The 21502-nt window shown below is 43.3% G+C and overlaps 2 protein-coding genes across 7 annotated transcripts in view; one reads left to right on the forward strand and one right to left on the reverse strand.

Moving 5' to 3' along the window:
* The window catches only part of Abhd18 (abhydrolase domain containing 18), a 51892-nt gene extending 30400 nt beyond the window's left edge, over positions 1-21492 (reverse strand). For 2 of the 5 annotated variants that reach the window (XM_085682408.2, XM_087899514.1), the window contains exons 1-2: positions 1658-1739; positions 1400-1451 (exon numbers count right to left, since the gene is read on the reverse strand). Coding sequence is in view for 2 of the 5 variants with exons in the window: in XM_087899515.1 (XP_087755641.1) it covers positions 1658-1742; positions 2988-3079 (177 nt within the window). In the remaining 3 variants the exon portion in view is untranslated. Of the gene's footprint in view, positions 1-1399; positions 1452-1657; positions 1743-2987; positions 3096-5677; positions 5802-21328 lie in introns of those variants that run through there. The other 3 variants (XM_087899515.1, XM_087899513.1, XM_048424503.3) reach the window with 3 other exon arrangements.
* Positions 6936-9312, forward strand: LOC125393865 (FUN14 domain-containing protein 2-like). Of its 2 annotated transcripts, none has more exons than XM_048424504.3 (2): positions 6936-7673; positions 8527-9312. In XM_048424504.3, the coding sequence occupies exons 1-2, from the start codon at positions 7130-7132 to the stop codon at positions 8616-8618; spliced, it is 636 nt and encodes a 211-aa protein (XP_048280461.1). In that variant the 5' UTR covers positions 6936-7129; the 3' UTR covers positions 8619-9312. The 2 variants fall into 2 exon arrangements, with proteins under 2 accessions (XP_048280461.1, XP_048280462.1); XM_048424505.3 differs by having other exon boundaries at positions 6944-7826.
* Positions 21493-21502: the final 10 nt, after the last annotated feature.

Below are 21502 nucleotides of genomic sequence, written 5' to 3' on the forward strand. Positions count from 1 at the left end.
ACAAACAGAGACTTGATTTTTACTTGGCACACTGTTTATTTAAAAAGCCTATATACTCTTGGTACATTAACTTGTGCACATATTTCTTTACTGTGCGTGTATCTCTTTGTCCATGTAAGTTTGTGGGCATGCTTACCCATGTGTGGGGTGACCAGAGTCATCATAGGATGTCTTCCTTTATTGCTCTCCACTTATTTGTTTTCTATATTTTGCATTTTGAGGTGGCCCTAGTTGTCCTAGAACTCGTTATATAGACAGGCTGGCTTTGAACTCACAGAGATCTGTCCGCCTCTGTCATCTTAGTGATGGGATTAAAGGCACATGCCCCCATTTCAGGCTGCTCTACTTTTGGCAATGAAGTCTCCCACGGAGCTGGAGCTTGCAGTTTCTCCTAGACTAGCTGGCCAGCAGACCCCAAGATTCCTCTGTCTTTGGTTTGCCAGTATTAGTGTTAAAAGCACCAACTTCCATGCCTGGCTTTTAGGTGGGTACTGGGGATCTGAACTCAGGTCCTTATGAGTGTGTAAGGAGGACTGCACCCATTAAGCCATCTCCTCAGTCTATAAAAGTCTACTAATATAATTTTGAGGGGTGGAGGGATAGCGTCTCTCATTGTGGCCTTAACTGCCCTGGAACTCACAGAGATCCTCCCGCCTCTGACTCCTAAAACCTACCACACCAGGCTAAAAGCCTATCCTTTTTTTCCCCTCCCAAGACAGGGTTTCTCTGTGTAGCCTTGGTTGTCATGGAACTCACTCTGTAGACCAGGCTGGCCTCACACTCACTGAGATCAACCTGTCTCTACCTCCAGAGTGCTGGGATTAAAGGTGGAGCCACCATAGTCCGTCTAAGAGCCTAAATTTTTTTTTGAGCCTATAATTTTTAAAGGCAAAAAAAAACCCCACACAAAACAAAACAGAGAAAAATGGAAATATTCACCAAAATTTGAATAACAAAGAAAAATTTAAAATATAATCTACATGTAACATCTATGGTGTAGAGAAGGTTTCCATTTACAAGTTTCTCTTTTTTTATCAGGGGGAAATCGTCTGATGAAGGAAATCTAAATATATCCAATATATAAAAGATGCAAGAATACTTACTTCAGCCAAAGGTCAGGGATGGATTGGCAAACTCACCCATCTACTTCCCTTCTCCTACAATATCTCAAAGTTCTCAGCCACACACATTTAGACCGTATAGAAAAACAGCTGATTGCTTATGAAACAAAACAATTTCAAAAATATCCTCTCCCTCTCTAAGTTCAGAGCATTTTCTTTCTAGCACTCTCTGAGCAATGTATTCTATTGTTGCTCCTTGATATCTCCTAATAGCTACTTTTGCAAATAATGCCTAATGTGCTGATTCTCCAAGTAGATTGCTTTCTTTTAATACTTACTAGTCTTCTTTAATATTCTTCTTTAATGTTGAATAATTGAACCCACAGGAGCCTAAGGATACAAAATGAAACTCAGAAAAATGCAGCCTAAATACTGAGTATTCAGGCAAATGCTAAACATATGCTCTCCATTATTTATGAATAAAATCATTAAAACGTCGCTGAGGTAGAAAATCATTCTTTAAAATATGCATAAATGCTCCGCGGCACTGTCTTGGTGATTGCTACAGGATTTCAGCACAGTCTGTTCTGGCATACCTTATCAATGTGCACCGGATAGTCGCTTGAAACCAGATTCTGGCACCTTTCTCGATTTCCAATCATCTTTCTGAATTCAAAGAGTCTATTAGGAGACAAAAAGTTTGTATTTTTAAAACACCTTTTATGTTAACTGTTATACTTACTGTTATGAGTGATGAATAGTGATTAAAATTAGCAAAATCAATTAAGAGGCAATGTTCATTACAACTTTTATCACTGATAGAAGAGGGTACCTCTTCTCTCTTTTTGAAACTGGAAAACTTTTCTTAAAAAAATATGAGAAAGGGGGCTGGAGAGATGGCTCAGCCATTAAGAGCACTGACTGTTCTTCCAAAGGTCCTGAGTTCAATTCCCAGCAACCACATGATGGCTCACAACCATCTGTAATGAGGTTGGGTGCCCTCTTCTGGCCTGTAGGCATACACACAGAAAAAATATTGTACACATAATAAATAAATAAATATTTAAAAAAATATGAGAAAGAAAATTGATCATAAGTAATGAATACATGTAATATTCAAAATGAAAGGGGCCAATCATGAAAATTTTTTTTCTTAGGTTTTTCCATGAGCGTCAGCGTATTCCAGTTTCACAGCCATCGAAAATTCAGGTTATCCTAGAAATTCAATGCCTGGAAACCACACACAACTTCAACGAGTCTAGTTGGTTTTTACTGACACTAAAAAACTAATTTGCACCCAAGGCATGATGCTATAAGCTAAAATGTACAGAAATAACTAAGAGGATGAAAGGAAAACTTTTTATAAAATCAAATTTTTGTTTTGTTTTGTTTTTCAAGACAGGGTTTCTCTGTAGCTTTGGAGCTTGTCCTGGAACTAGCTCTTGTAGTAGACCAGGTTGGCCTCGAACTCACAGGGATCTGCCTGCCTCTGCCTCCCGAGTGCTGGGATTAAAGGTGTGTGCCACCACCGCCCAGCATAAAATCAATATTTAATATCCCCAATAAGTCAATCTAAATTTGAAGCGAAAATATTTTACAACTGAAACAAAAATTTAACTGTATATCAAAACAATAAATTCAAAATAACTGGAGAGTTATTTATGGACTGGAGAGATGGTTCAGTAATTAAGAGCACTTGTTGCTCTTGTAGAAGGCTCAGGTTTGGTTCCCAGCCCCCATGTGGTGACTTACAATCATTTTTAACTCCATTTCCAGGGTACCTGGTGATCTCTTCTGACCTCCGAAAGCACAAGACACATACATGATACACACACATGTGTGTAGGCAAGAACTCATACACACAAAAAAGACAGTCAAGCATTCATGAAATGCACACACATACAGACACACAGACATACACACTACCTCTTGAGATCTTCTGGCCTTCCCCATCCTCTGATGAAGAGTTTTGTGAGGAGAAGTCTCCGGTATAGAATATCTAACTTGCTTACACCCATGAGTGCCAGACAGCATCTAGAAGTAAAATTTAAAATGACTTCAAAATACTTTTACTTTTATTCAGGCAGCAGATGAACTTTCTAACCACTCATGTGAACACCAAGTAAAATCAAAGACTGAAGAGAAAATCCTTGAATTTGTCCTTTTAAAAATACAATAGGAGATTAAGAAAACAACCTGGAATTCAAAGCAGAAATGCAGCGCCGAGAGCATCTCTAAATGAAGACTCCTTCTAGGGCAAGTGCTCCCATCTGGAGCACGGGGACTGATGTAAGTAACTGCTGTATTGGAAAGCAGAGTAAGGAATGCTACATAGCACTGTAGTAACATCTAAGCTCTCCAGGGACACATGGAAACCCATATAGCTAGTGAAGACGAGGGTTAAGTTTCAACTTCAGGCATAATGTCCAAGATTTAGCAGGTTCACCACTCACAGAGATCCGCCTGCCTCTGCCTCCCAAGTGCAGGGATTAAAGGCGTGTGCCACCACCGCCTGACTACACACTGACTCTTTGTAACAGTGTACAAACAACAATAACTAGTGCTTCTAATTGGACACTATTTATTTCTCAAATTTGTGTGTGTGTGTGTGTGTGTGTGTGTGTGTGTGTGTGTGCGCGCGCGCTTGCGCCCCCTCCCGCCCCCACAGGAGACAGGGTTTTTTTGTATAGCCCAGGTCATCTTGGAACTCTGTAGACCAGGCTGGCCTTGAACTCAAGAGATCTGCCTGCCCTCTGCCTCCCAAATAACGGGATAAAAGATGTATGACACTGCCTGGCTTATTTCTCAAACATTTCTAAGAAAATTTGAATATCTACATGAACTTTTTCCAGTTAAAAAGGGTAGTTCTGGGTTTGAGATGTAACTAAGACAGAGTGCTTGCTTAACAGGCTTGAAACCTTCAATCACTGATACTATAAGAAAGCTACAGTTCTGATTTATGGGCAAACCTGATTCAGATTCAAATTTAAATGTAAATGAAAATTTACATTTCCATCAATTAATAAATATATTGCTTCAAAATTTTGAAACAAATAAACAACTTTTACCTATATATTGTTTTTTGATATATTACAAGTTTAGTTTAACGTATTTTTTTTCCTTAGGGGAGGAGTCTCAAGTAGCACAGGCTAGTCTTCAACTGACTATATAGCTGAGGTTACCCCTGAACTACTGATCTCCCCAATCTTTGCTTCCCAGGCTCTAGGATTACAGGTACGAACCACCGTGCCTGGCTTTGTTTTGTTTTCTGGTTTTTTTTTGAGATGGTATCTAGCTCTGTAGTCCATGATTGTTGGTAGAGCAAGGTTGTCTCAAACTTGTGGTATTCCTTCTGCTTCAGCTCTCCAAATGGTAGAATTTCAGGTGTACAACAATCCTAGCTGCCTTATCATCTTCTCTCTCTCTCTCTCTCTCTCTCTCTCTCTCTCTCTCTTCCTTCCTCCCTTCCTTTTTTCTTGTATGTTTGTTTTATTTTTTAAGACAGGGTTTCTCTGTGTAGCCCTAGCTGTCCTGGAACTTGCTCTGTAGACCAAGCTGGCCTTGAATTCACAGAGGTCCGAAAGACTCTGCCTCCTGAGTGCTGGGATTAAAGGCATGTGCCACCACCACCCAGCCAACATTTTTCTTTGTATAGTGTACAGTTTAACCCACAGTCAACTGAACTGGCACTTTACTTTCTTCTTAGGACTGGGCCAGCAAAGCAAGTTATTCATACTTTCTCACAGTTCTCATGATCAAATACTAGATTGGTCATGAGATACTAGATACGCCTTAGGCTATCATAAAAACTGTCAAGCCCACAGCTCTGTATTAAGCCTACTTCTATGAACATCTTTCCAGTAACAGACAGTCCTAGGTGAAGAGTTGGCAACTGTCTAAACCACAATTCTGCAATCAGAATCACTTCTGTGAAGACCTCTCTCCTAGTAAACAACACAATAGTGTGCAGCAAGCCTCTGTAACCAATGACTTTTTTGTTTCAAAACAAACTATATGCACTTCTATTTGCCTTAAAATTTTTAACTTGTCTGCAGAGATGACTTAGCGGTTAAGAGCACTGACTGAACTTCCAGAGGTTGAGTTCAGTTCTAAGCAATCATATGGTGGCTCACAATCATCTGTAATGAGGTCTGGTGCCCTCTACTGGCCTTCAGGCACACATGCAGGCACAGAACACTATACATAATAAATAAATCTTTAAAAAAGAAAAAGTTAACTTGTCTCAGTCTCTTTAGAGTACACATATCCTAGGTTGTAATCACTTGCATGGTTCCAAATAAATTCACTTCTTTGAGAGTGTCTCTGCTATTAAATGTAAAGAAGTAACACTTCGAAGAGAGCCAATTCAGAAGGGGTGGGGCCGCTCAGAACTTTCAGAAAGTGGGGAGAGGCGCGGGTCACCACGGCCCCGCTCTGTGCAGACCATCCTACTGTGTAAGGAGACAGGCTCTCAGGGTCCCGCCAGACAGAAGTCACCAAGCAGACCTATGGTCCGCGGGTGGCTCCCTCCATCTGCCAGCTTTGAGCCTCCTCGCCCAGCCACCCTCGCAGGGACTAACACTGCCATCCACACTTCCCCGGGTAACACTCCGTACCTGGCACGCTTAAAGTTCCACAAATGCTTGCCGAATGAATGAATGAACTACTTTAAATGAAGTCGCAGTCCCCGCTGCAGAGCCCGCAGCGGACGCAGGTCTGCCGGGTGATGGGGTTCTGACCTGGTGCGGGAGAAGTTTTCCGATTTCATTTGTTCTCGGTTTTGCGAGTTCCAAGTCCCTGTTTGCTTGGGTCCTACCCAGACAAGCTCCACGTGACTTAGCTTCTAGCTGGCCCTCTGGGTCTAAACCCCAAGAGGTCAACGCAGCCATGCTCCTGTAGCCCTCGGGTCCAGGCGCCCTTTCTCGGAGACCCAGCCTCACAGACGGGATCAAATCGGTCAGCCGCCTGTGGCTGGCCGGCTCTGAAGCCTCTGGGTGCCATCCTCCTGGAGCTGAGCAGTGGGGACCCAACTGGGCTCACCTGAGCCGTGCTCGCCCTGGAATCCGTGATACAGGCCCGGTCCCGGCCCCGCGCCCCACTCACTGCGCGGCCCCCGCGGCCTCACGGCACCTCTGCCGCAGCCGGGCCGGGCCGTGGGGCGTAGGGGACTCGGCGCTGCCGCTGTCCGGGCTGCCACCGCTGCATCCCGGCTTCTGCTCCGCTCCTCCCGCACCGGGCTCCGCGCGCTCCGGGACCCGGCCGCCTCCCGCCCCGCCGGGGACCCTGTGACCCAGCCATCGCGCCTCACCTCTGGTTCCGCGGTCGCTCCGCGCGAGCCGCGGTCCCAAGTCCCGGCCGCTCCCGGCCTGCTGCCTGCCGGTGGCCGGCCGCACTTCCGCCGCCAAGCGCGCACCCTTGCGGGCCTACGGTCCCGCACCCGCTCCCGCTCGCCCTGGGCGCGGAGTTGAAACCGATGTAAGCGGAGCGGCAACCTGCCAGGCGAGCCAGGACCGCGCACGTGTGCCACTCGGCCCGGGGGCGCATCTCAGTCCAGCAGTCAGCGGCGCGAAGGGGCCATGGATCAGACCCCTGAGCTGGTGCGCAGAGAATCCAGCCTCTTTCCGTTTTTTTGTCTCTCTCCACCCCCCCCCCCCCCCAGCCACAAGGAGCCAAGTATTCCCTGAGGCATACGACAGCTCTGGCCCGGCGCTGCCCCTCGTAATGACACGTTAATAAATGTTTTCTTTCTTTTCTTTTCTTTTTTTTTTTTTTGGCAAACCCCACCAAATCTTCCAACTAGTATTTATAATATACTTTACTTTTCCAGTCTAATGAATATAGACAACCGAGTGAGTTTTAGCCTTTTCTGATCCTTAGGACACCCAGTTTGATAAAGGCCAAGGTGGCTTTGTGACATAGCTGCCTTGACACCCAGTTTGATAAAGGTCAAGGTGGCTTTGTGACGTCGCTGCGCCCGAGGAAAAGCTGAGGCGCATGCTCCACCTGCCCTCTTTCGCCCCGGCCGTGGGAATGGATACATCTGTCCACGTGCGGAAGATCAGCAGGCCATGACAACGACCACAACCACCACCACCGTAACCGCAACGCGCTCTATCTCCTGCCCCATTGACCCTGTGCGGCTGTCCTCTCGCAACTCGCAGCTCACAGAGATGGCCTCGACCAGTCAAGGACACTTTGACGCTTATGAGGCACTGGATCTTACAGAATTTGCCAAAAACCACCAGCCTTGGTGGCGCAAACTTTTCGGGGAGGAGACACGGTCTGCAGGCGAGAAGCGCAGTGTGGCAACCCAGCTCCTGGTTGGCGGCATCACTGGGTGGTGCACTGGCTTCATATTCCAGAAAGTTGGAAAGCTGGCAGCCACAGCGGTGGGAGGGGGCGTTTTTCTCCTTCAGCTCGCAAACCATACTGGCTACATCAAAGTTGACTGGAAGCGAGTAGAGAAGGATGTGAAAAAGGCCAAGGAACAACTGAAGATTCGGAAGAGCGCCCAAATACCAAACGAGGTCAAGAGCAAAACTGAGGAGTTGGTGTCGTTTGTAAAGCAGAATGCCTTAGTAACTGGAGGATTTTTTGGAGGCTTTCTGCTCGGTATGGCATCCTAAAGGGGTATCACTCCACTTCCACGGTTCAGCAGCCTCTATACACCATCGTAGAAAAATCCAGAGGCTTTCCACTTCCTCTTCATGCCCTTCTCCCTGTTGTAAATCTGAACCGCTTCCATGGGCGGTTACATCTGCCCATGTAAGTTAACACAGGTCCTCCCATGGGCTTGACATGCCACAGGGCAGCGCACTCTCCATCTGGAGGTCAACAGGAATGGTCATTTTCCCGTGTGTAAAATCTGCCCCAAACCATCTTTAAGATCTGTCCCTAACAGCTGGAAGAGCGCTATGTCGAAAGGAACTGAACATATCTGACTTTGAGCATGGGAAGAAAGTAAAGCAGGGACAGTTGTGGGAGTACCACTCGCTAGTCAGCTACTTTAGGGGGATAGTCTCCTTACAAAACTTTACAAGTAAATTGATGCTTTCTTTTCCTCTGGACAACTACTCCAGTAAACTATAATTATAGTTATCTTAGTTTGGAACTCAGAAGTGTGACACTCTTCAAAAAGGGCCATAATCTAAATACCTGAAAGTTTCACTAAGACCTGTTGGTTTTTCTTTTTCTTTTTTTGGGGGCGGGTAGGGTAGGGTGGGCCTAGGGCTACCATTGAGATATATTCCCAGGCTTTTGGGTATTTTTCATTTTGAGAGGTCTCACTAAATTGCTCTCACTGGCCTGGAACTTGACAGTCTTATGTCTCAGCTTCCTGTGGAGGTGGGATTACAGGTCCAAGTCACCGGGAACAGCTTCCCCAAGACCTTAAGAAAGAACTGAAGAATGCATCTCCGAGTCTACTTTGCCTCTTCTCAATCTTCTCATTTGCCTTTTCCCCCAGGATTAGTTTGCAATAATCCATCTAGCTGGGCTCTCTACTTCAGGGCCTCGACTGCTTCAATCAAACATCAGCTGTGTGAAACTTTCATCTAGACGCTTCAAGGAGAAGGATCTGCTTTCGGGCTTAGGTCTGGGGTACAATTTCTATATTTGCAACTATAGGATTGATTCACATTTTGTCCTTTGTCAACCGGAGGACCAGCTCTGCTCTGGGAGGCTATCCACACAATTCATCTCACACTGACTTTGCTCTCGCCATACAAATCAGAAACAGCACTGACTTCTTTTCTTCATGACCAGGTGGAGAGAGAGTGGGCCCTAGGGGTCCAACACCTCTGCAGAAAGGGCAAGTGTGTGAGTGCAATCAGTGTTTCCATTGCCTCTTGGTCAGAAGGTAAAAATCATGGGTTCTGCCAAACTCAACACTGTGAGCAACGGAAAACAATGATCTTAAGGACTACCTTGCAAACTGTATGCTACATGGGAAGAAGAAAAGGTTACTTCTCTGCCTTTGAGTATGTCTGGGTTTCCACCTTTAATACCAGGATTAGATCTTCATATGTCTACCAATGGGGGTAAAACGCTACTAATACCACAAACTCTGTAGACCTGAGCAACAACCACTTGTTTATAAGCCAATAGGGTCTTTACAGTTTAAACCATGTATACATTTTTTCATTCAGTTAAAACTCTTACTTAAAAAACCAACCCCTCCAAAGGAAAATGTCAATTAGTACTTTGTTTAATTTTGTTTTTTTTAAGTCACTAAATAAATGGTAAATAAGAATTGGTTTTATGGTTTTCTTTTTGAAACAAGATCTCATACAATTCAGGCTGATCTCAAATCATCTTGTAGCTAAGGATGACCTTGAACTCCTGACCCACCTACCTCCACTCACAAGTGCAGGAACCACATGCATGTACTGCCACAAGCAACTGGAAAATTGACCCTCCCCACCCAGATAGAGTTTCTCTGTGTAAAAATCCTGTCCTGAACTTGCTTTGTACACCAGGTTGCCCTTGAATTTACTGAGATTCACCTGCCACTGTATCCAAGTACTGGGATTAAAGGAGTGCACATCCATCGCTTGGCTGATGATTAACTCTTAAATGTAATCTATCTGCATTATATATAGACTCTACTGTAAATCAAGTATTAAAATAAGTATATATATGTATATATATTCTAATTTAAAACAATTATTAAAATCATTTAAGTATACAGACAGGGGGTTTAAATTATTTTTCCTTTAAGAATAAATGTCCATGTTATCTAATAAAGTGGAGATGCATCTTAGTACTGTGCTTTTCTGGCATACATAAAGCCATTCCTAGCATCATCAACCAACCAATCAAAAAAACCACTATTTAGAAAGATGGTCCTGAGTTTAAGGCCCAACCTGGGCTACCAATAAGACCTCGTCTTTAAAACAAAAGTATCTGAGAGGCTGTGGGTGTATGTGAAGCATGGACAAATCTAGGATGCTATAAGATCCAGTTCCTCCCAGGGTTCTTGCTCCTACAACCATTAGAACTCCCTGAGTTGTACCTGTGTCAGCTACTGAGGTGGCTCATAGTGAGCATAGTGGCAAACAGTTTCAGGCCACCAGAGAGATAAACCACATAATTAGAAGGTCGAACTTCAGGCCAGCTTGGAGGATGGGAACTGCACATTATATTCTATCACTGGGCCACATAGTTTATCATGTCTGAGTAATGTAACCCCAATACAGACTCTAGACGCTGGCTTTGGTGGGACTCTTGGACAGATATCTTGATGTCTGAATGGAGATACTCCCTGACACCATTTGTAGAGACCACGACATCTTAACATTTTTGACTGTTTTTGTGTTGTATCTATCCTTTATTATAAGCACTTTATAATTTAAAAAAAATAAGCACTATATAGGGTTCTTCAGCGTTCTGTCAGTCATTCTAGCAAATTACTGATCCACAAGAAACTTAAGAAAACTTTTCTTAAAGTCAAGTTAGAAGGTATCTTTATGATGGCTAGAGACCCCTGAAGTGAGACTGGTATCTAGGGTAGTGGCCTCTGTGAACCTACACCTTTAGTTTGGGGGTTTGCACTAAATGGATTGTGATTATTAGAGGTGAATTAAATTGGAAACAGAATAACCAGTATATTTTTTACCCAGTTAGCAAAAATCAAGAGCTGTTGAGAAAGCTCAGTAGGTAAAAGTACTTGCCTGATACCTCTTTGATTCTCTAGGATACACATGGTTGGAAGGAGAGAACTGACCTCTGCAAGTTGTCCTCGGGCATCTACTTGCTTACCACAGCATGTACACACACACACACACACACACACACACACACACGTGCACACAAATACAATGTTACATATGTTACATATTCCCAATGAGGTCAGCTCTTTGGATAAATGGGGCACAGTTTAAGGAAACAATTCTTTTTGTTTGTTTTGTATTTCGAGACAGGGTTTCTCTGTGTTGCTTTGATGCCTGACCTGGAACTCGTGCTGTAGATCAGGCTAGCGTCGAATTCACAGAGATCTGCCTGCCTCTGCCTCCTGAGTGCTGGGGTTAAAGGCGTGCGCCACCTTTGTGGCAAGGAAATACAATTCTACATGAAGAACAGTTATTGTTATGGGTAGGATCTGAAATGTCCTCTGGATGTGCTAAACACTTGGTGCTCAGCTTATAGCGAGGTAGTACACCTACTCTTATGAGGTGGTTGAGTTTCTGGGTATGTATGCTTAAGGTATAACAAGAGTTTGGCTTGCTCCCTTCTCTCTGTCCTCCTTCTGTCTCTCTCTTTCCCAGGCCATGACTGGAAAGGAGCGTCTCTGCCACATGCTCCATGTCATGATGTTCTTCCTTGCCATGGGCCGAAAAGAAAAGTGGTCAAATGAACAACTAAAGCCTCTGAAACCATGAGCCAAAATGAACAAGAATGGCCCCTTATTGGCACATGCATTTGAATGCTTGGACTCTATTTGGTGAAACTGTTCGTGAAGGATTAGGAGACCTTGTTGGAGGTGTCACTGGGGGTGGGTTTGGAGGTTCCAAAAGCCTATCCTATTCCCAGCTAGTTCTCTCTGCCTCATTTTTATAAAGATATAAGTTCTTAGCTACTGCTCCAGCACCATGCCTGCCTGCTATCATGTTCTCACTACAATGGTCATTGACTCAACTTCAGAAACTGTAAGCCCCAAATAAACTCTTCTAGAAGTTACTTTGGTCATACTGTCTTCATAAGAATAGAGAATAAAGCATTTCCTCCCAGTTTAGGTTAGTTTTCTAGGTATTTTGTCACATAGACAGGAAGCTAAGGACGATTTAAACTATGTTACGACTTGGATCTTTGTGTAATGGTTTATATACTCATTACTCACATGTTTGTATATATTTATTAAACTACAGAACAGTTGCATGTAATACAGGTCCTGTCTTTTTCTAGTATCGTATGTAAGGGTCAACCTTCTCCTTTGGAATATCCATATATCAAGACACTAAGTTAATTCCATGTGTGTAACATGAAGGGGCCTGCTTGTTGGGGTATGTGTCCCGCCCGGTACCCCACAGCTGGCAAGCCCCAAAGAAAATCACACAGAGGACTCCATAAGATTATAAACTGATTGGCCCATTAGCTCAGGCTACTTATTAGCTCTTATAACTTATGTTAGCCATAACTATGTGGCTAACATAGATAAAAATAGATTATTTTTATAAATGATATATTTATAAAATATAAATTCTATAAAATTATAGAATATAAAAATAATCTATTTTTATCTATGTTAGCCACATGGCTCAGTACCTTTCTCAGCGGGGCAGCTTACATATTGCTTCTTGGTGGTCTGGACAGGAATGGGAGGAATGGGCTTCCTCCTTCCCGGAATACTCCTGTTCTCATCGCCCCGCCTCTACTTCCTGTCTGGTTGACCCGCCTATACATCCTACCTGGCCAATCAGTGTTTATTTAAAACATGATTCACAGAATACAGACAATTCTCCTGCACCACTTCCCCCTCTTTTGGGGGAAGTTTTTGGGAATGTGGGCATAGTTTTCCTGCTGGTTGGGGGTGCTGATAATCTTATGGGGACCTAAGGAAAATTTAGAGTTATCATCAAGTCCATCCTGTGAGGCTTGATCATTTCAGGCAGTATCTTGAATCTGTTCTGGATGCAGAATTTAGGCATCTGGGCCATCTGTTCCTACCAGAGATTTCTCAGGTGGTCTTCCTTGATCAAACTAGATTTTTCTTATCTCAGAATGAATTCACAGCTTCTCATTTCCCATGGAAACAAAAGCAAAATCTCTTCTTCAAAGTAACATACTATTTGACTTCAATTTTGAAGTCAAGGTATTTTCAAAATACCTATCTGGGATTAATTCAGCCACACTTATAAGCAAATACCTTTTAGCAGCTGTTGCTCCTTCCTCAGCATTCAAACAATTCAAAGAGAGCATAATAGCATACAGTATTAAGATTCTCTGTGTATTTTCCATCTTTATGCGGCTTTATTTTAACCTCTATTTCTTTTATTTTTACTTTTACTTTTTGAGACAGGTTCTCTGTATATCTTTGTCCTGGAATAACTCTGTAGACCAGGCTCTCCTTGAACTCACAGAGATCCGTCTGTCTCTGCACACCCAGTGCTGGGATTAAAGGTGTATGCTATCACACCTTGAACTCAAAGAAATCTGTGTCTCTGCCTCCCAGGCATTGGGATTAAAGGTGTGCTTGAAGTCACAGAGGTCAGTCTACCTCTATCTCCCAAGTGTTGGGATTAAAGGTATGTACCACCACACCCAACTACTCTCTTTCTTTCTTTTTTAAGAACTTTAACCTTTAGCCTGCATATATTTTTAACACATAGTAAACCATTTAGAGGTTTTCTTCATCTTTGAATCTTTCTTTACTGTATCTCTCTCTCTTTTTCTGATCACATGAGCCTTTAATTTACTAAGCAGTATGGAGAGGATTAAAGCTGTGACTTTGATGGTTGGATCCAGCCCATTCCTTAGCTTTCTGCAATTTCAGTCTTGTGGCTGAGGTACCGGCCAGAGCTGTATTCAGTGCCACAACTCTACACTGTTTCAAGGCCCCTGCCAGTAAACAAGCTGCAGCATTCTGCTCACAGACCACACTCAGTTGGACTGCCTGCCTGAAAGAGTCAGAGTTTGCCCTGGCAGGACAGCCCAGAAAGCCAGCATTTTAAAATGGCACAGCCTTTTTCCTGCTATTGCTGAAAAGCGAAAAGCATGCGTTCAGCTTTTCATCAACACCGTTTAAGTGTTTAGTGGCAGGACCTCTTAAAGAGCTGCATGGTTTTGCAGCTAAAGCTGAGTCAGGAAGTCTCTCTTAGATGAGAGTGCTTGCTTGCCTCTAGCAAGCAGAGCAGACCCAAGAAATTGCTGCTATCAAGAAAACATGCTTTATTCTTTCCCAAGTTTTCTCAGGCTTTCTGTGGATGCAGTTATCCACGTGGGCGCCATTCTGTAACACGAGGGGCCTGCTTGTTGGGGTATCTGTCCCGCCTGGTACCCCAACAAGCTGGGAAATGATGTAGGTGGGTCTTCTGTCTATGCGTTACTTTCATTGGTCAAACAAAGAGACTGCCTTGGCCTTTGATAGGACAGCAGCTTAGATAGGCAGAGTAGACAGAAGGCTGGGAGGAAGAAGGCAATCAGGCAGACACCATGAAGCTCCAGCCCAAGATGGACGTGGGTTAGAATCTTCCCGGTAAGCCATGACCTCGTGGTGATATACAGATTATTAGAAATGGGTTAATTAAGATGTGAGAGTTAGCCAAGAAGAGGCTAGATATAATGGGTCAGGCAGTGTTTAAATGAATACAGTTTCGTGTAATTATTTCGGGTAAAGCTAGTCAGGAGCCGGGTGGTGGGATGCAGCCCGCCTGCTCTTTTTACAAGTGGCGCTCTAACGTGGTAACTAACTCCACGTAAAACCTAAGAGGGCTTAAAAAGGAATTCTATATACAAATAAAGAGTTTAACACAGCTTTTTGCTATTTGCTGGCTGGGTGCTGCAGAGAAATTTCCCTGACTCAGCAGCCGTAGCAGGAAAAAAGTTGCACCGTTTTAAAAATGCAGCTTCCTGGGCTGTGCCACCAGTGTGAACTCCAGCTATAAAGCATTTCAATGGCTTCTATGGGACTGGATGTTTCTGTGCCCGCTTGGGATCGGGAAGAAAGTACTCTGAGACCATGCCAATGGCTCAGCGCTCCCCGCCTTCACCTGGGCAGACGGTGGGATCGGGCTTAGGCAGATGGGAGAGCATGGCAGATTTCACCTGCCATACAGAGAGATGTTTCCAGGCTGTGCAGTGCTCTACATGTCAGATTTGACTATAACTCAGATAGAGTTTCTGTGCTGCATGCTCAGTCTCAGAGTTAAATTGCTGAGTGTGGCTCCTACCTAGCGGCCCCAGAGCTAGCAGAAATGGTACATTCACCATTTTGAAATTGGAGAGGTGGAGCCAACATTTACAACAGCCCGCTGCTCAGAGGAGCAACTGATTCAGAGTCACAAGTGGCTCTGCCATGTTGGACTGGGCAGGGCAATCCCACAGTAACTGTTTTTGACCTAGGAATGTCACAGCTTAGATTCTTAAGCGCTTAGCGATTTAAAAGTGCAAAGCAAAAACAGACAATGCAATAGGACAGATTCAGACATAAAAGACCTCTAAATGGGTCACAGTGTTGGATGAGTGTATGTAGGCTTGGGAGAGAGAAAAAAAAGTATTAAAAAGTCATAAAGTAAAGTTAATGCTTAAAAAAAGGGTAAAGTCTTTAAAGAGACAGAGTACAGATAGTTATAGATTAAAAGAAATAAAGAAAAATAAGCCACATAAAAAAATGGAAAATTCACAGAGAGTCTGGATTATGTTTATTGTGTTTTCTTTGAATTTTTTGACCGTGAAGGAGCTAAATACAGAGAGATATTTCATTGTGTGGTCTGCCAAACTACATATATGTTCTAAAAATATTATGACTTCAGAATTTGGATCTAAGGATATGATACTTTGGAAAAGAGATTCTTCTTTTGTTTTCACAGAGGATGAGACCCTGTGGATTGCTTCTATCCCAATATGGTATGATAGATCACGCCCTCCTGAAAGGTTGCTGTGAACACCCTCAAAAAATTACTTCACTTAACTGCTGATTGAGATGAACCTGGCACACAGGATACACCATAAAAGACCTGATTAACAGCACTCCTATACAGCAGGAAGAAGTTTGGAGAGAAATAACTACATCCATATTCCCAGATATTGTTTATAAATGTTCTTTTACATTTAAAGGGGGATATGATATAGATATGAATAATTTACATTGGTATAAATTTTGCTTTGTTAACATAAATTTAAGGTCAATTTTGTTATATGTATATGTATTCTGATCTTGATTAAGGAATTGTGATTGTATAGTTCATTTTAAAAATGTAATGTATAATTAGGAAATATAGGTTGTTAATGGATAATCATCAATAATAGTCAAGCTTATAGTCATGTTAGTTAAATTTTCTAGATGTATAGAGATATATTTCAGGTAGATAGACATTCTTCATATCTTTCAAAGACTACAGAATATGGCATTTTAAATGTTTTAATAACTTAAGGCTTTTCATGACAATGAGACATGTCTGCTCCTGGCAGCACCAGCTACTTCAAGAGGAGGATGGGCATCAAAGAGGCTCCTTATGGAGTTGGTTAGCCATTTGGACAAGAAACTGCTCTTGCCTGGACTGTTGCATAAAATGGACACAAAGAACATGCAGAGAGAGAGGACTGCTGAACTTGCCTAAAGGTGAGATGGTCTTTTGGGGTTCCTGATTCATGAAAGAGTCTGCGAGACATTCTGTAGGACACAACAGATAGTGATTGAACTGCCTTTGAAATTTCCTGCTTCATGGAAATGTCTGCTGGATACTATGGACCTGAAGGCTGAAGATGGATGCCCCAACGGTACAAAAGAACTTTGGGTGACTGTACAGGCAGCGAGATGTCTCTGTCATTTCTTGAGTTGGGAGTTGCTTATTTCTTGTTTACTTAGATAATATTATATCCTTCTGAAGTCTTTGATGGAGTTGAAGTATAAATAGATAGTTACAGTTTTCCTTAGTTATGATAAAAGATAAAATAGGTATAGACATTGTAACTGTAATTCTTGCTTGATAACTGTTTTGTTATATGTAATTTTACTATGTTAAAGTGAAAGCCTTTCTTTTCTGTTTAAACAGAAAAAGGGGAAATGATGTAGGCGGGTCTTCTATGTATTACTTTCATTGGCCAAATAAAGAGACTGCCTTGGCCTTTGATAGGACAGCAGCTTAGATAGGCAGAGTAGACAGAACAGAAGGCTGGGAGGAAGAAGGCAATCAGGCAGACACCATGAAGCTCCAGCCCGAGATGGACGTGGGTTAGAATCTTCCCGGTAAGCTACGACCTCGTGGTGATATACAGATTATTAGAAATGGGTTAATTAAGATGTGAGAGTTAGCCAAGAAGAGGCTAGATATAATGGGTCAGGCAGTGTTTAAATGAATCCAGTTTCCGTGTAATTATTTCAGGGAAAAGCTAGCCAGGAGCCGGGTGGTGGGATGCAGCCCGCCTGCTCCTTTTACACATGTGAATGAAAAAAACAAGCAAAACCCAAATATTCTCCAACAAGAAATAGTATGCTATTCAAGAGCTATTTCACTTTTATTTTATTTTATTTTATTTTTTTTTTGGATTTTTGAGACAACCCTCTACATAACCCTGGCTGTCCTGGAACTTACTACATAGACCAGGCTGGTCTCAAATTCCATAGAGATCTTTCTCTAGCCCATGAGTGCTGGGATTAAAGACAAATGTCAACATGCCCAAAGCACTTTAAAAAAAATAAACAATATTCATTAAATATTAAATTGTTCAGTCCTTTTCAACCCTACACTAGAAAAGTTTCCCAAATCATTTTGCTTTCCTATGTAATAGACCACTCCATGCCTAAAGGCAATTTATTTCCTTTCTATATTTACCAATTCACACAAGAGGAACAGAAAGCAAACCACACACACACACACACACACACACACACACACACACACACACGTACATGAAGACTGGGCTTGTTGGGGTTTCTGTCCTGTCCAGTCCCACAGCTGGCAAGTCCCAAAGAAAATCACACAGAGATCTCCATAAGTTATAAAACTGATTGGCCCATTAGCTCAGGCTACTTATTAGCTCTTGTAGGTTATATTAACTCATTATCCTTATCTATGTTAGCCACATGGCTCAGTACCTTTCTTAGCAAGGCAGCTCACATCTTGCTTATTCAGTGATCTGGGCAGACCTGCAGGAATGTGCTTCCTCTTTCCTAAAATTCTCTTGTTCTCACCGCCCTGCCTCTACTTCCTGTCTGGTTGACCCGTCTATACTTCCTGCCTGGCCAATTAGCATTTATATAAAACATGATTGACAGAATATAGACAATTCTCCTGGTACCTCCCCCCCCCCCACACACACTCAGAGTTTATTATGTATTTGGTTCTGAAATCTGGTATTATACAGGTCTTTTTTATCTAAACGATAGTTCTCTTTTGATGTATGTGATTGTATGTGTGTATGTGTTTAGTTGTATGTGTGAGTATGTACATGTGTGTATGGTAAACTGCACATGTGTGTGCGCAGGGTCCCATGCCAGTGGAGATGCAGTGGCCAGAGGACCTTGGTTGTTCCTTTGTATCACTCTGCCTTGAGAGCAGGTTGCTCACTGAATCCAGAGCTAGGGCTGGCAGCCAGCAAGCCTTAGCAATCTTTGTTTCCATCACTCAGGTAGTGATAGCAGTTACAGACAAATGCAGCAATGCTCAGCCTTTCTCAAAAGCATTGGAGACTTGAACTCAGATCCTCCCACTTGTGTAGAAAGTGTTCTTACACACCAAGCCATCTCCCCAGTCTCTGAAAACAGAGCTTTCTAGGCAGGGCTGGCTATGCTCAGGCTCTCCAGAACCATGAGTTTTCTAAGTTGGGATACAGACAACACCAATTCACCATAAAGAGATGCCATCTGGAACTGTTCCAGGTACTAAAAGCCCTCAGGTCAGCAAGAGGCCAGTGAGATTCTGCAGAAGCAACAGCCACTTTTGAAGTAAGAACCAAGCAAATGGAAAGCGATCCATCTGCCACCTACATTTTTAAATAGCAAGCAGGAAGGAGAAAAACAAAGTGGAACAAAAATAGAAGTATGATCACAGTGCCAAGGAATGAAACGCCTTTCCTAGAAACGAGTTTTATTGCTAATGCGGCACTCACATCTATTAATATTACTGCATCTAGTACTTTTTAATCTCCTACTACTCTGATATCTAAATATTTAAACAAACATTACTTTTTCTTCCTAGACTGTATCATGTGTATTTTTTTCAAAGGCATAAGCACATTTCAAAAAATGTCACCATGGAGAGAAACCCATTTCTGCAAGCTGTCTTCTGACGTTCTCACATGTGCACAATTTGCACAAAAATTAAAAATTTAAAATGTAATTTTCAATCTACCATATACAATAACTTCCTTTTTGTCCTCCCACAAGAGACTTAGTTTTCATTTCATATTTTTTTATTTATGATTTATTTATCTTTTATTTTATGTGCATTGGTGTGAAGGTGTCAGATCCCCTGAAACTGGATTTTCAGACAGTTGTGAGCTGCCATATGGGTGCTGGGAATTGAACCAGGGTCCTCTGGAAGAGCAGTCAGTGCTCTTAACCGCTGAGCCATTTCTCCAGCCCCTCATTTCATATTTTTTAAAATTTATTTTATATGTATAAGTGCCTGCATGTATGTATATGTACCATGTATGTGCCTGGTGCCTGTTGAGGTCTGGAGAGGGTATCAGATACCTTAGAACTGGATGATTGTTAGTTACCATGTGGGTTCTGGGGATTGAATTTTGATCCTCTGCAAGAGCAACAAGAGTTTAAAAGTTCAGATCCATCTCTCAGGCCCCCATTTCACACTTTCTAATCACAAAAATGTCAACGCTGTTAAAAGTCCACTACTCTCTGGCAACCAATTTAAGCCCTTTTACCCTTCCACTGTACTTGGGAGGGAGGTAACCATCTATTCTAAACAATCATTCAAGAAAACCCAGCAAGGGTTTGGGTATATAGCTCGGTTGACAGCTTTCCTATAGAGCATCTGCAAGGTTTAGTTCAATCTCTAGCAACACCAAAAAAGAAAACGAGGGAAAAGAGAATACCCAACAAGTCCCACATCTTTGAGTAACACATTCAGCATGGGATTTATTTAATCTCTTAAAATTTTGCTTCTCTTTTTAGTGGAGTACTTAAAAAACCACAGTTTTCCTCCCCATGTCTGCTCTGACTGCTACTGAGAATGTTTCGAGAAACAGGAGTCGATTTGGGGAGTTGTTTATCCACTCACTGCACGGGTTTCTGTGGTCTGAAGTCATCACTTGGAGGTGGCAGTGGAAAGAGCTGGTTCCTCCACTAGCTGTGTGACCTTGACTGAGCCGCCTGAACCCGAAAGTGGGAAACTACTTGGACTAATACATAGCAACAAATTATTTAAACTGAATAAACACTGAATGCTTGTTTTGATATTAAGAAATATGAGAAGATAGTCTTATTGGTGTTCTGTTTACAAGAAACCTGATGGTAAACAGCACGGGTTTTGCCAGGAAAGGAGCTCTGTTTCTTGAAGTCAAGCCATTGTTGGGTAGTTGTGCAACCCTCAGCAATTTACCTATTCCCTCTGCCTTTCGCTTCTGTCTACTTGAGACAATCAATCCCTCTCCTCCTTATTGTAGGGATGACAGGAAGGGACTGAATAAGCGTTCTTTTAACATGCACACCACATTCTGCTTGGTGGAAGGCTAGTCAACATTTTCTTCTTCCGCTATATATGCGCCACAAATTGTGTTGGCCTCTGGATTAGAAAAGATAACGGTGAGTCAGGAAGCAGTACCATGGTTGGAAAACGCTTCATTTTCTACCCGTCTATACTCTTGTAACCAATCAGAAGAAGCTGCATGTTTTTGTTACTAGAAAGGAATCGGCAAGACTGAGAACGAGCAAGTATCTAATAACCAGAGCTGGGTTTGGAAGATAATTAACAGAAGACACTTTTCAAATTTAGCCGTTCTCTAGTGGGATAGGCCTGATTGGCTATACACGAGATGATGACAAACGAACGATCAGAGGTGGGGTGATGGCAACCCCACACAACAGAGAGCTCATATGAGGCAGGACAAACGCTGAGCGCTCACACTAATGAAAACAACTGAGTCTGGGTCACAACTCTGTCACCTCACCACCGAGATTCCAGGTAACATCTCAATCTCAGGTCGCGGTGAAGTATAAATGTGTCTGCTTTCCACATCTCCTAGGATAGAGGTGATCCAGCGAAATCACATGACAATGTTATCTAGAGCTAGCAAAAACGCTGTGACACGCAATGATTTCTGGCACCTACTAGCCGTCAAGTCCCATGGCAGGAAGTAAACAGCATCTGGTGAATACCGTGCTCCTGATGGTAAAAGCAGCCGGTGGGCGCTAAGCAGGGTCTGCTGAAGGGGTTTGGGCGAAGCTGAGGCTCGAGGGGCCGGGAGCCAGCGAAGCAGCAGCAGCTGGCTGCCACCTCAGTCGGGTCCCTCAGACCCCTCAGGTGAGGAGCCAGGGGCCAGCAGGGGAGGGCAGGGGCCGCCAACGCCCTCCCTAGGACCAGGACGCAGCAGCGCTCATGCTGCCCGGCACGTACGCAGCAGAAGCCAGGAGCACACCGACTGCTACTCACCGGCCGCTACAGACGTACACTTGAAGGGGAGTCCGCCGAGGCGCCTGGCACCGCCGCTCTCCGCGCTCTAGGGACCGGACTTTCGCCTCAGCTCGGACAGCCAAGAACAGATCTTCCCAGGTACCCAGCAGCCGGCTCGCTGCCAGCCCGGCGGGCAAGGAGGACGAGCACGGG

Source organism: Myodes glareolus, chromosome 20 (assembly GCF_982192425.1).
Source record: "Myodes glareolus chromosome 20, mMyoGla1.1, whole genome shotgun sequence".
NCBI lineage: Eukaryota > Metazoa > Chordata > Mammalia > Rodentia > Cricetidae > Myodes > Myodes glareolus.